This window comes from Piliocolobus tephrosceles, chromosome 10 (genome assembly GCF_002776525.5).
Source record: "Piliocolobus tephrosceles isolate RC106 chromosome 10, ASM277652v3, whole genome shotgun sequence".
In the NCBI taxonomy this organism is placed as follows: Eukaryota; Metazoa; Chordata; class Mammalia; order Primates; family Cercopithecidae; genus Piliocolobus; species Piliocolobus tephrosceles.
The window spans coordinates 39,093,576-39,108,076 of NC_045443.1; the positions used below are offsets into that span (position 1 = coordinate 39,093,576).

Genomic DNA, 14,501 nt, shown 5'->3' on the forward strand with positions numbered 1-14,501 from the left:
GTGCCAAACCTCCAATTTGAAGATAGAAAGCAAGTATGACAAGAAAACAACGATGCTGAAAAGATTTCTACCAGATGGTAGTTGGTTTAAGCTTCTTTCAGAATGTGAATTTTATAGTTTGCTTTTAACAGAAGCTGAAATAACTCATTCTTTTTACCTAACCATGATACTGATAATACTGTGTTCAGTTATAAACAATATATATTTTTAATGAAAAAGTTCCACCTCTTCAGCCTACACTTAAAGGAAAGATCTACTAACACTAAACCTCACATATAGAGCTTGGTACAGTTAAAGTGGTTCTGATTTGCAAAACCGTAAAATTTTAAAGAAACAAAAAAATCCATTCTGCTCACCACAGTATGTCTAGTATCCAACTCAGCCCTTAAATAAGATGCTCAATAAACATTTGCAGAATGCTGAATGTTGAAATGGTTGATATGAAATGAGATATGAACCCAGGTTACCAAACTCACACTAGAATAACATCTAGTTATTATGTGAAATCTTTTCTGTCACAAAAAGAAAAGATTTTTTTCTACTCTTTCTACTATGTGAAATCTTTTTCATAGCTCTCTAAAATAACACCTATGAGAAACCTAAAGGACTGTTACAATATCCTCTTAAGAAAATGTAACATTACCTGTTACATTTGAAAGCCTGGTATGAACCATTTAGACCACAGTTTAAAACCCAAACCAATAATTCTATCATTTTCATTTCTAAGTATTTGCTACCTGAATTAAGCAAAGTAACCATCCACTCCTAGGTGAAGTAGCAATAAGACACCAGTCTTAATTTCATCATCACACATTGATTATCACCCTCATACAGACTATCCTTAATATTTAATATTTCATTTTCTCTGATGATTCAGAATGGTTTTTGTTCTTGAGACAGGGTCTCACTCTGTTGCCCAGGCTGGAATGCAGTGGTATGACCACAGCTCACTGTAACCTCAAACTCTGGGGCTCAAGGGATCCTCCCACTTCAGCCTCCTGAGTAGCTAGGACCACAGGCGTGCACCACCACACCCAGATAATTTTTTTTATTTGTAGTAGAGACAAGAGCTCACTGTGTTGCCCAGGTTGGTCTCAAACTCCTGGCCTCAAGAAATCCTCCTGTCTCAGCCTCCCAAAGTGCTGGGCTTACACATGTGGGCCACTAGGCCCAGTCAAGAATGATCCTTAATTTCCTAAAGTTCCTTGCATTTATATTTGGGACATTTCTTGCCTTATAAGAAACTTCAGATAGGCTGGGCATGGTGTCTCACTCCTGTAATCCCAGCACTTCGGGAGGACAAGGCAGACAGATCACCTGAGGTCAGGAGTTTGAGACTAGCCTGGCCAGCATAGTGAAACCCCATCTCTACTACAAATACAAAAATTAGCCTGGCGTGGTGGCGGGCACCTGTAATCCCAGCTACCACAGAGGCTGAGGCACGCGAACTGCTTGAACCTGGGAGGCAGAGGTTGCAGTGAGCCGAGGTCACACCACTGTACTCCAGCCTGGACGACAGAGCAAGATTCTGTCTCAAATTCTGCACCACCCCCCCCCCAAAAAAAAGAAAGAAAGAAAAGAAACTTCAGATATAAACACTGTGCAGCATCTTGAAAATAATTTGTCACCGTGGAATTTTTTTCCTTCTAAAAATTTTCCTGTCAGTTTGACATTTACTACTGTTTCTCTCACAAAAGCACAATGTAAAAAATTTTGGAGTGAGGGACTGAATAATTACCTGTTGGATATAATGTTCACTATTTGGATAAAGGGTACACTAGAAGCCCAATTCCCTGACTCTGCAATATACCCAGTAACAAACATGCACATGTACCCCAAAATATAAAATAAAATTAAAAGTTGAGGAACTGAAGCTACAACAAATTGTTTTATTTTGAAATACATGCCATGAATGTAACTTCATTCTATAGAAACACATGGCCTACCATGGATATAGCGAAAGGAAATGGGCTTCTGTTGCAATATAAAGAATTTGAACTTAATATTCCTTAAAGAAAAAAAAAATATTGTCAATAAAAACTTTAAAGGGACCAGAATGGTGGCTCACTCCTATAATCCCAGTTCTTTGGGAGGCCAACGTGGGAGGATCACTCGAGCTCAGGAGTTTGAGACTAGCCTAGGCAACACAGAGAGATCCCCCATCTCTACAAAAAATAAGAAAATTAGCCACACGTGATGGCATGCATCTGTAGTTCCAGCTACTTGGGAGGCTGAGGTGAGAGGATCCCTTGAACCTGGGAGTTCGAGGCTGCACTGAGCCTGGATGATGCCACTGCAACCCAGCCTGGGCAACAGAATGAGATCTTATCTCAAAAAAGAAAAAAGAAAGAAAAAAAAAAAGACTTTAAAGGTAGAACAAGGACTCAATCTTCTCCGCAGGTTTAAAAAGAAAAAAGTTTTTCAAATGTCTAAAATGGCTTAGACTTGGCCTAACATTTGGCAATGAGGCAGAATCAGTTCAAAGGTCAGTCTGACCCAAAGGATTCAAATCCCATTCATGGGTCACACAAACAAAACATTAGCAAACTGCATCCTTCTGCTCTGCAGCTATCCAGTCCCAGCTTTAGTACTTGCCAACCTTACTCTGGAAATTACCCTGTTAATTACTATGTCAATTATGGAGAATTATTCCTTCCAACTACTGAAACTTTTGCTTCTCAACAGCATTCTGCAGTCCTTTAATTTTGTTTTTCTAACATTACCCGAGAGGAAAAATATTAATATTCTGTGGTGCAATCAATATCTTCTCTATTAACAATACCCTGTTCCACACTGTTCTAGACAAACATGGATTCTACCCTGAATTTCAGAAACCACTAGGAAAATAACAGATAACAGAAATTAGAGCTCTTAGGTTTAACTTAGAGCCAAAATCAAAAGAGAAGAGACAATTCAGAGAGAGGAAGGCAGAAGCTGAGAGGGTCGTAGTGTAGAACACTTACTTTCAGGAACACAGTGTCCCTTAGATTTCTGGTGAGTTGCCCAGAGCCTCTTCAGTTTCAATCCAAATGACAATGCTTCTCTGAGTCCTCCTCAAGTAATGTTTCCACCACTAAAAATTGGATCTACAAGAGCTCGGATGCACCGGTTAAAAAAAAAAAAGTCAGGGGCCCCCAGGTGGGCCTCAAGCCTCTTTTAAACTAGGCCCACTTCTCTGTCCTGGGCCAACTCCCCTGTGTACTATATTCCTTCTTCTTCCAGGTGCCAGGTATTCAGCCTGTTTCTTCTCTTCTGAGCTGCCACCACCTACTCTATTTCTCAGGGTTCCTCTAACCCCAAGACTGGCTGTGGAGTAGGACACCAGCTTCCCCCCTTCCTTGCTGTCCCTGCAAATAAACATATAGGCTCTTCTAGTTTCAGTATTTTTCTAATGGCTACAAGAAAATAGAGAGGGAACAACAAAAAGCAATAATATATAGTACCAGAGATCAAGATTATAATAATTGTCTCCACTTTAATGTTCCTGCCCCAAAAAAACAAATTTTCTAAATATTGCTTACTGAGCATTTTAAAAAGCACAAAGTACTAACACGGATATACAAATACACTCTAAACCAACTCCAACCTTACACAGCCATTAAGATACTCTGCTTTTCAAAATACTTAAGTCACAATTCACGGGTCCAAAAATAGTAACCACAATCATTTTAGCAAATGCTTTTTTTCTTTTTGGAATGTTCTGTTGTAATCCCTTAAATTTAGCGTTATGTCTAAAAGTTGGCTTTCTAAGCATAAAAAATGTCCAAAATATTTTATCCACTGTAAATGAGAATTAATAAATGGGTCCAAAATTAGTAACCACAATCATTTTAGTATATACGTTTTTCTTTTTGGAATGTTTTGTTGTAATCCCTTAAATTTAGAGTATGTTTGAAAGTTTGCTTTTTGAATATGAAAAATGAACAAAATATTTTATCCATTGTGGGAATATACAAAAAGCATATAATATTTACAAAAAAAAGCATATCAAAACCAGCGAGCTTCACTGAGAAAATTTTCAAATAAGTTATTGTCAACCATTCCTGTCTCTACATTTCAAACTTAATAAAATTCTGTAAAGTGTTTTAAAAAAAATCAAGATCTCATTTTTTAGAAATCTAACGTCTACTGAATATTTGCATATGTCAATATTATATATGCCCTCTTTTTTAAAGCAACAGTAAGATTAGTATGCTTATTGTTATAGTTTAGTTTCTAATGAACTTTGTAACATCAAAATATATATCTTCTCTACATACTAAGTAATAAATCACAGGATTATATTTAATTCAAAGGGTACCTTCCTATAAAAATCAAGGAGCTCAATAACTAAGTGCTGACAGATTAAGAATGCCAGACTGAATTTCCTGGATGATTTTCTTTATCCATTTAATTCAAAGTCGTTTTTTAAAAGACAGAATTATTATACTGCAAGCTTACAATAAATAAAGTCTGAAAATAGGCAGAGATCTTTTTATCTCATTTGTCTAAGAGACTGCCATTTAATCAAACCAAAGATATGCAGGTACTTTCGGTAAAAATCTGTTTCTGTGACTGGGCTCATCTCCAACTACTTATTTATAAAATATTACAGAACTGGAATAAAAACACTAAATAAAACCTTGATCTGACCCTTCCAGAAGTCCATATAGAAAAGAAGTTTAATATATTGTGTATTCTGCAGATACTTTTCTTTTTTTAGGAACGAAATTAAATTACATCCTTTGCTCCTAAAGAGGATTTTATGGGTTTTCCTTGATCCCTACACACTAACACAACAATGCAGCCAACATTTTTATACCCAGAGTGGGGAGAGGGACATTACACCCGGCGATACGAATTAAATCGCAGTAGCTAATGCCTCCCATAAATAATTTATTCTCTCTTGGAAGCAAAAAACTGTACAGCCTCTTCAATTACCCCTCACCGCAAACCATCGCCTGGGTTGCGATCAATGTGACCCAGTTCCTATCGCCACAGCCACCTTCGTCTCGCTTCCCCCCGCCGGGTCCGCGAATGTCATTGGAGGGGGTGGCAGCCGCAGGGGCGTCCCCTGGTCGTCACCCCGCCGGCTGGCGGCGCGCGGGGCAGGCCTGGGACTCACCGGGTGGAGGTGCCCTTCCGCACATCGCACATCATGCACTTGAAGGCCTCGGCGCTGTTCCGGAAGGTGCAGACGCTACAATCCCAGTAACCCTCATCCGAGGACGGCTTCGGCTGCCGCTTCGGCCTGCAGGACACAACCCGGACACGACGCGGCGCGGGGTCACCAGCAGGCCGCGCCCGGCGCCCCGGCCCCGCGGCCGCCCCCGCCCCGCCCCCCGCCCCAATTCCGCGACCCCCGCCCGGCGGGCCCCCGGCGGGCCTTCGGCGCGCCGCGCTCCGGCTCCAAGGGGGAAGGAAGTCAGGAAGAGGCAGGGCGCGAGCCCGGCGGCACTCGCCGCCGCCACAGCCGCTCTGACACCCGGGCTGCCGCTCCGGTAGCCGCCGCCATCGCGGCTCCATTGTGGGGCGGCCGGCGCCGGCCCCCTCACGCGGCAGCACTCGCACACCAGCGGCGCCGCCCCCGTGCTCGCCCCGGTGCCCGGGCGGCGAGCGAGGCAGCCACCCGAAGCCCTGCACGAGGGCCCTGCCGCCCGCACAGTCCGGGCCCCGGGGCCCGGGCGCTGTTACCTGGTGGGGCTCTTCTTGTCTCCCATGGCTTGGGTATCAACGCACGCCGAGAGTCGCCGCCGCAGCCGCTCTGTTTGTCAATAAGGAGGATAATAAGCCGGGCGGAAGCGGGCGGGGGAAGAGGGAGGGAGGGGGCGGGGAAGGCCGCACCGCCGCGCTCGGGAACCGCCGCCTGATCCCACGCAGCCTCCAGCTGTCGGGGAAACTCCTGCCTGGGCGCACGTGACCCGCGCCCGCCAACCAGCGGCCGCGCCGGAGACTTCAAACGCGGCCAGCGCGGCCCCAGCACCCGCTGCGAGTTCGCCGGCGGGCGGTGCGGAGGTGGCCGCAGCGGCCTCGGGAGCCGGCGCTGCCTCTCCGCACTGTTGCCCGGTCGTCGTCTCGGTACCCACGGCTGCCAGGGACTGCTGCGCGCTCCAGAGCCCCTCTGAGGAGGAAAACGTCTGTCCCACCGACTGGCTTGGGATGCTCAGTCTTGCCGTGCGAAACCTGGTCCAAGGTGGGACCGGCCGGCGTTCGGAGACCTGTCCAGGTCTGGACAGAAGTGCCAGCCCGGGGTCTCCAGGTAGACCGACTTTCCTGGCCTCCGCCGTCCTTAACTACTCAGTCCCCGCCTGCAGGACACCGGGGAAGGCGGGAACTAACACGCAGCGCCATTGCTGGATGCCTTAAAGCACTACACAGATGCTCTAACAAGTAGGGCTTGTCACCCCTCACTTACAGGAATCAAAATCAAGACTCAAGAGAGGTTAGGTGACTTCCTCTGGGCTACATAATTAGAAAATGACAAAGCCAGTAGTCTAACTCTGCTTTAATTCCAAAGGCGCCCTTTTGGCCTCTCAGGCCTCTGCAGTAGCTGCTTTTGAAAGAAACCCAATACATACTCATAAGGCCTTTTTAAATATAAGGAGTTTGCCTGTGCCCTCAACGCTGTCTGCTAACAAAAGAACACCTTCCCAGGTCTCTTTTACCTCAATATACTAAATAAAGGTCCTCATACTCCAGACTCCAGCAACAGCCATCAAACTGGTCTCTGAACTCCACTTCCACCTCCCCAATCTATTCAGTAATCCACAACTAGATGAATAATAAAATGCTGTTAATATTATGCCACCACTCTGATCAAGAACCACTAACGACTCCCACACTCCTTAGCCTGGCATTTAAAGGCTTCACATTTTCCCTACCTCTGCATCCCTCTCCCATGAGAAAAGCTGCCTCCTGCCAATGCACATGGGCTACTTCTGCATCAACTAGATCCCTCTTTAACTGTGCTGTTTCTGTCCATCTTTCTAGGTTTACATCAATTCTGAATTCATGTAAAATGATAATTTCATAGCTAAACTACAAAGGAAATGGTACAGTCAGAAGTCCAGGGTTCTCAGCCTGCTTCCCCTGTTTCTTAGCTGATAGATCTTGAAAGTATTGCTTAATTTCTGTAATTCTCAAAGTTTTCATCTTCTGAATGGCATCTATATGAGATTGTTGTGCGATTAATAATAAAATAACAATTTTTGGCCAGGCGCAGTGGCTCACGTGTGTAATCTCAGCACTTTGGGGGGCCGAGGCGGGCGGATCACCTGAGGTCAGGAGTTCAAGACCAGCCTGGCCAACTTGGCGAAATCCCGTCTCTACTAAAAAATATACAAAAATTAACCTGGTGGCGGGTGCCTGTAATCTCAACTACTCGGGAGGCTGAGGCAGAGAGAATTGCTTGAACCCGGGAGTCGGAGGGTGCAGTGAGCCAAGATGGTGCCACTGCACTCTAGCCTGGGCAACAGAGCAAGACTCCGCCTCTAAATAAATAAATAATATTTTTTTTAGCACTATATGCCAGGCACTTTGTAAATCCCTGTACGTAGATACGTAATTTTAAAGGACTCAAAGTACTATGCACATGGCCTCATCGACTGCAGATGCTCTTCGATTTAGAATGGTGATACTTCCCGATAAATCCATCTTAAATAAAAAATATTGTAAATCGAAAATGCATTTGGTACACCGATAAACCCATCGTAAAGTAGAAAAATCGTAAGTCAAGCCATTGTAAATCCATAGTCTAGCCCTTCATTTTAAAGACAAGGAAGTTAGGGCCCAGGTTAAATGGTTTTTCTTTAATGAATAGGCCAGGGTTAGAGCTCAGGTATCCTGAGACGAATGTCTTTCACCGAGCCTTCTTTCTGATTAACCAAATCACTCCATTTACATAGCAGCCTCTAAACTCATTGTACCATCTGTACTTTTTGAAAATGTAGCTTCTCATGATTCAGACCCGAATTCGGAAACCAGGAACCATGAGGAATATGATTGAGGAACGTATACAAGAGAACGAGATTTGAGGCCTAGTCTTTAACCTCTCAGTAATGCAGTGGGTAAACTCAGCTAAATCACTTCCTTTTTTTCATATGTAAAATAAAGGAGTTAAAACTACTGTCACAACTAAGGTCTCTTACAAGTCTAAAGCATTGTGATGTTTTTAAATGCCTCAACTGGATGGATCTTCAAAGAGACTGATAAGAACTACCCCACTTGCAAAAGTGATGGCAACAATGTATTTTTAAATAAAAAGAAAACTAAATCAAGCACTCTAAAAATCCCCCATGTTGCAAATCACCATTTCACTAGATTGTAACCTCTGTCACTAAAAAGTAAGCCGCACCTCTAAATCATGAACAAAAGGGACAAGAACTTTTATTGTCTTTATTGCTGCATCTCCAGCCTCTAGAACAGTGTGACACATAGTGGGCACTCAATAAATATTCTGAGAATAAATACATCCACTTATAGCCAGGTTAGCAGGCCCCTGTATTCCCAGCTACTTGGGAGGCTGAGGCAGGAAAATAACTTGGGCCCCGGAGTTTAAGACCAGCCTGAGCAACATAGCAAGACCCTGTTTCTATAATAAATAATCAATACGTTCACTTGTGTTACAATTCTTGAATGAGATTTTTTTCTTTCATATTGGGATTTACAAACTGTTAGGCATATTGCTTGCAGTGGATGGTCAATAAATGCCAGAATTAACATTTATCCTTCAAAATGAACTTTACAACTCCACACATCCTTGTCGATGAACAAGGAACCTAGTTTATGTGGAGCACAGAATCACATGCCCTTGCACTATACCAACTGCCTCCCATTTATTGGTGTTTCTCTTAAAAAAAAAAAAAATCTGCCACTACTAGGCTTACATGGAGACAGCAGTACAAGAGCTATTCCTGCCATTTCACCACAAAAAAACACACCTTTCCTAAAGTGTTTCTCTACTAGCTGTAAGAGTGGCTGTTGTGGAGAATAAAGATTTTATTACTAGAGTGGCCTAGGTTCTTATGCAATCAGGTGTCTTTTCAATACATTAACAGAATTCAGTACTTTAGAAATGTAATTTATTAGGGTCACTTGTAAAGTGACAAACACTAACAATCGTTTTAACAATTTAACAATAAAGTGTTGAAGTTTTCTGATTATTTACTTTTTTGTTGTTGTTTGTTTGTTTTTGTGTGTGAGCCAGTCTCACTCTACTGCCTGCGCTGTAGTGGTGCCATCATAGGTCACTACAGCCTTGAACTTCTGGGCTCCAGCGATTCTCCTGCCTCAGCCTCCCAAAGTGCTGGAATTCCAGGCATGAGCCACTGTGCCTGTCCTTACCTTAATTTTTAAAAGGTAAATGAGGGCAGACGCAGTGGCTCATGCCTGTAATCCCCACACTTTGGGAGGCTGAGGTGGGTGAATATATTGAGCTCAGGAGTTGAACACCAGCCTGGGCCATATGGGGAAACCCTGTCTCTACAAAAAATACAAAAATTAGCCGGGTGTGGTGGCATGCACCTGTAGTCCCAACTATTCGGGAGGCTGAGGTGGGAGGATCGCTTGAATCCAGGAAGCAGAGGTTGCAGTGAGTCAAGATCACACCACTGCACTCTACCCTCGGTGACAGAATGAAGCTCTGTCAAAAAAAAAAAAAAAAAAAAAAAGGTAAAGCTGTTTTTTTCCCCAGTTACTGAGGAAGCTGAGAGCTGAGGCGGCAGGGAGGCTCACTTGAACCCAGGAGCTGTGGGCTGTAGTGTACTAATCTATTCGGGTGTCCGCACTAAGTTCACCATCAATATGATGACTCCCCAAGAGTGAGGGGCCACCAGGTTGCCTAAGGAGGGGTGAACTGGCCCAAGTCAGAAACTGAGCAGGTCAAAACTCCTGTGCAGCGCCAGGTGCAGTGGCTCATACCTGTAATCCCAGCACTTTGGGAGGCTGAGGTGGGTGGATCACCTGAGGTCAGGAGTTCGAGACCAGCCTGGTCAACATGGTGAAACCCCATCTCTACTAAAAAATACAAAAATTAGCCAGGCATGGTGGTACACGCCTGCAATCCCAGCTACTTGGGAGTCTGGGGCAGGGAGAATTGCTTGAACCTGGGAGGCAGAGGTTGCAGTGAGCTGAGATTGCGCCACTGCACTCTAGCCTGGAGGACAGAGTGAGACTCCATCGCAAAAACAAAAACAAAAAGCTCCCATGCTGATCAGCTGTGGGATCATGCCTGTGAATAGACACTGCACTCCAGCGTAGGCAACATGGCAGGAGTTGTTTCTATAAAATAAATAAATTGAAATTAAAGTAATCCCTAGGCCATTGATATAATAATATCCGTTCCCATTCCAATATACTTCCTAGGAGAGACTGAAGTAGGTACTGAAATTGTGCATGTGATTCTGTGCACGGGTGAACAGAAATCTGTTCTCTCTGGAGAATGAATAAAAACATTGAGAGTCTTTCTTAGATCAAGAGACTGACAGTGGGCCAGGTACAGTGGTTCACACCTATAATCCCAGCACTTTCAGAGGCCAAGGCAGGAGGGTCTCTTGAGCTCAAGAGTTCAACACCAGCCTGGGCAACATAGCGAAACTTCGTTTCTACTAAAAATAAAAAAAAAATAAAAAAAAATAAAAAAAAAAAAAACAAAAAAAACATTAGCCTGGTGTGGTGGTGCGCGTCTGTAGTCCCAGCTACTTGGGAGGGTCATTTGAGCCCAGAAGATCAAGGCTGCAGTGAGCTATGATAGTGCCACTGCACTGCAGCCTGGGCAACAGAGTGAGACCTTGTCTCAGAAAATTAAAAATTAAAAAAAGGAGACAGCAGGATCTCAGAGGCCATAGATCTTCTGGTTAGTCTTGAGTTTATTAGCCAAACATAATAACAGCAATAAAAACTATGTATTGATGTTGTATACAGTTATTAGGCAACAGGAGCTAATACCTGAAATGAGAAGTACCCTCTTGTTTATTAACTGGAATTTGAGAGAAAATGGGGTACCTAAGGGAGAAATGAGCTATAAACCTTCCCTAAGAGCAGGAGCTCCAAGTATAATAGTAAGCTACAATGGTAAAACCAATCATGTTTTGAAAGATGGATTTGTGTGGTTTTTGTTTGGTTGACTGGTATCTAATTTTGTTAGTTATAAAAGTTATATGTCACCAGTTGTGCAGTATTTGATTTCTAGAGTGCCATACCAAAGTACTGCAGACTAGGTGGTATAAACAACAGAAATATATTTGCTCACAGTTCTGAAACTTAGAAGTCTGCAGTCAGGATGTTAGCAGGTGGCCAGGCGCAGTGGTTCACGCCTGAAATCCCAGCACTTTGGGAGGCCGAGGCTGGCAGATCACGAGGTCAGAAGATCGAGACCATCCTGGCTAACACGGTGAAACCCCATCTCTACTAAAAATACAAAAAAATTAGCCAGGCGCGGTGGCAGGCACCTGTAGTCCCAGCTACCTGGGAGGCTGAGGCAGGAGAATGGCATGAACTTAGGAGGCGGAACTTGCAGTGAGCTGAGATCACACCACTGTACTCCAGCCTGGGTGACAGAGCGAGATTCCATCCAAAAAAAAAAAAAAAACAAATGTCAGCACAGCAGGGTGATTTCTTCTGAGGCCTCACTCCTTGGCTTGTAGATGACCTGCTCTGTCTCGAGTGGTCTTCTCTCTGTGTGTCTGTGTCCTAACCTCCCCTCCTTATAAGGATACTAGTAATTGGATTAGGGCTATCCTAATGACCACATTTTAATTTAATCACATCTTTAAAGACTCTTTAAAGACTCCAAATACAGTCACATTCTAAGATGCTGGGGGGTTAGGACATAAACATACGAATTTTGGGGGAGGGAAATACATGATTCAGCCCATAATACTAGTGTCAAGTTCAGCAAATATATATATATGCATATGTAAATTAACATATCCAGTGCCTTCTTATAACACTCCTGGTACAGGTTCGCAATCCTTACCCGAAACCCTTAAAGCTGGATGTGTTTTATAAGTAAGGCATTTGGGAATTTTCAAAAGGCAGTTGACATAAATAATACTTAATTACCTAACACTTTGAGTGGGTTCTGAGATAGTGCCTCTTAATCAAACGCACTAATATTTCTGAAAAACATAAATATTCATACTAAGTGGGAAAATTAATGTCTGTAAATCATCTCACATCAGTTCTACTCAGGTTTTGCTGCTAAATGATAAAAGGTAAAATATAAAAAAGCTTTCAATTTTCAGTGCTTCTTGGATTATGGGATTGTGGACAAAGGATTATGGATCTGTAAAAATTTGAGTAAGAATTAAGATTACAAAAATTAAGATTTAAAATATCCACAGTATTTGACCCAGTAATTCTGTTTTGACAAATATATCCTAAGGAGACAATCTGAAATACATAAAAAGTTTTTCCACAGAAATAGCCATGAAATTATTTTAATGTATGTTTAAAACAACCTGCATGGTCATCTGAAGAGAAATAGTTAAATAAAGTATGATCTAACCAAAGAACTGGATTTTAAGAAGTCATTAAAAACAATGTTGGTGAATAATTTGTAACAAGAGGCAATGCTTTCGTTGTAATGTTAAGTGAAAAAGGCAGAATCTAAAATTGAATAAGTATATAAAAAGCGTACAAAACAGATTATAAGGAGACATACCTAAATATTAATGGTGACTTGTCAGTCTCTCAATTTCTTTTTTCTTTTCTTTTTTTTCTTTAAGACAGAGAGTTTTGCTCTTGTCGCCCAGGCTGGAGTGCAATGTTGTGATCTCTGCTCACTGCAACCTCCACCTCCTGAGTTCAAGCAATTCTCCTGCCTCAGCCTCCTGAGTATCTGGGATTACAGGCGCCTGCCATCAGGCCGGGTTAATTTTTTGTATTTTTAGTAGAGATGGGGTTTCACCATGTTGGTCAAGCTGGTCTTGAACTTCTGATCTCAGGTGATCCACCCACCTCGGCCTCCCAAAGTGCTGGGATTACAGGCATGAGCCACCGCGCCTAGCCTTTTTTTTTTTTTTTTTTTAAATTGAGACAGGGTCTTGCTCGGCTGGAGTGCAGTGCCGCAATCATGTCTCACTGCAGCCTTAAGTTCCCAGGCTCCACCAATCCTCCCACCTCAGCCTCCCACGTAGCTGGGACCATAGGTGCACGCCACTACTCCTGGCTAATTTTTGTATTTTTGGTAAAGACGGGGTTTCACCATGTTTCCCAGGATGGTCTCAAACTTCTAAGCCCAAGTGATCCACTCACCTGAGCCTCCCAAAATGCTAGGATGTACATGCATGAGCCACTATGCCTGGCCCAGTCTCTCAACTTCATTTCAGCACAGTATTGCCTGTTTTTTAGTTTGCCTCTAGCCTTTTGTTCCTTCCTTGCTCTCAATTCTCTCCCCCTATATTGTACCCTTCCCCTCATTTTTACTCCCCTTTCTAATTGCTCTCTACGGTATCCCATGGTCTCACCTTAACTAATGGCACCACCAACCAGCACTCCATTTCTCCTGCATTTCCTCTTTACTCCAAACCAGCCCAACACTAGATTCAAAGTAGCCTCTCGTGTCTACACATTGACTCTCATCCACCTTTCCCAAATCCAGGAAGTAGTGTGATGGGAACATAAGATTCGTTAATGAAGGACAACCTTGAATAGGGAGCTGGGAGTCATTGTTTCAAGACTTTACCCCACCCCTCTGAAAGGGGAGCACTGTGGCCCACTGGTGCTGGTGTCTCTGACAAGGTCTTATTCAGCTGGTTCTGCAAATACCAGGAAAACTGCAAAGTGGATTCTGCTTCTGCCAAAGAAAGGAACTGCTGCTGCTGGAGCGATGCTTGGAGGAGCAGGGAGAGGACTAGATGCCAACAAAAAGCCAACAAGAAGCAAAAAGAAGAAAAGCAAGTGCCGCGGACAGTGGCTCACACCTGTAGTCCTAGCACTTTGGGAGACCAAGGAGGGTGGATCACCTGAGGTCACGAGTTCAAGACCAATCTGGCCAACATGGTGAAACCCCGTCTCTACTAAAATACAAAAATTAGCCAGGCATGATGGCGAGTGCCTGTAATCCCAGCTACTCAGGAGGCTGAGATAGGAGAATCGCTTGAACCCAGGAGATGGTGGTTGCAGTGAGCCGAGATCTCACCACTGCACTGCACTCCAGCCTGGAAGGCTGAGCGAGACTCCGTCTCAAAAAAAAAAAAAAAGCAAGTCCCTTCTTTCTCCAGCTGTGCAGCCTCCTGCTGGTACCCCTTGGCTGAGCCAGGTGGAGCAAGAGAACAAAGTGAAAATGGGGTCCCAGAGTATAGCTGAGTACTAGCTCCCATCACAAAGCTGAGTGTAGCGTGGAGGGTGGGGTGGGGCTGACGGACGATGACCTCTTTGACCACTCAGCATCACACAAACTTTTCTACACATATTTAAACTTCTATACAATGAGACATTTCTACCATTCCCCTAGATGCAACTATCCCATATACAAAGACATTCTCATCCACCCCTAAAATGAGGAGACACTATGCCCCAAC

At 43.7% G+C, this 14,501-nt stretch overlaps 1 protein-coding gene across 8 annotated transcripts in view; it reads right to left on the reverse strand.

Moving 5' to 3' along the window:
* YAF2 (YY1 associated factor 2) overlaps positions 1–5,887 on the reverse strand; it is a 79,367-nt gene extending 73,480 nt beyond the window's left edge. For 3 of the 8 annotated variants that reach the window (XR_002724600.2, XR_002724598.1, XR_002724599.1), the window contains exons 1-3: positions 5,674–5,873; positions 5,105–5,230; positions 2,964–3,347 (exon numbers count right to left, since the gene is read on the reverse strand). Coding sequence is in view for 2 of the 8 variants with exons in the window: in XM_023182822.1 (XP_023038590.1) it covers positions 5,105–5,230; positions 5,674–5,699 (152 nt within the window). In the remaining 6 variants the exon portion in view is untranslated. Of the gene's footprint in view, positions 1–2,963; positions 3,348–5,104; positions 5,231–5,673 lie in introns of those variants that run through there. The other 5 variants (XR_002724605.1, XR_002724603.1, XR_002724604.1 and 2 more) reach the window with 4 other exon arrangements.
* Between the last annotated feature and the right edge of the window lie 8,614 nt (positions 5,888–14,501).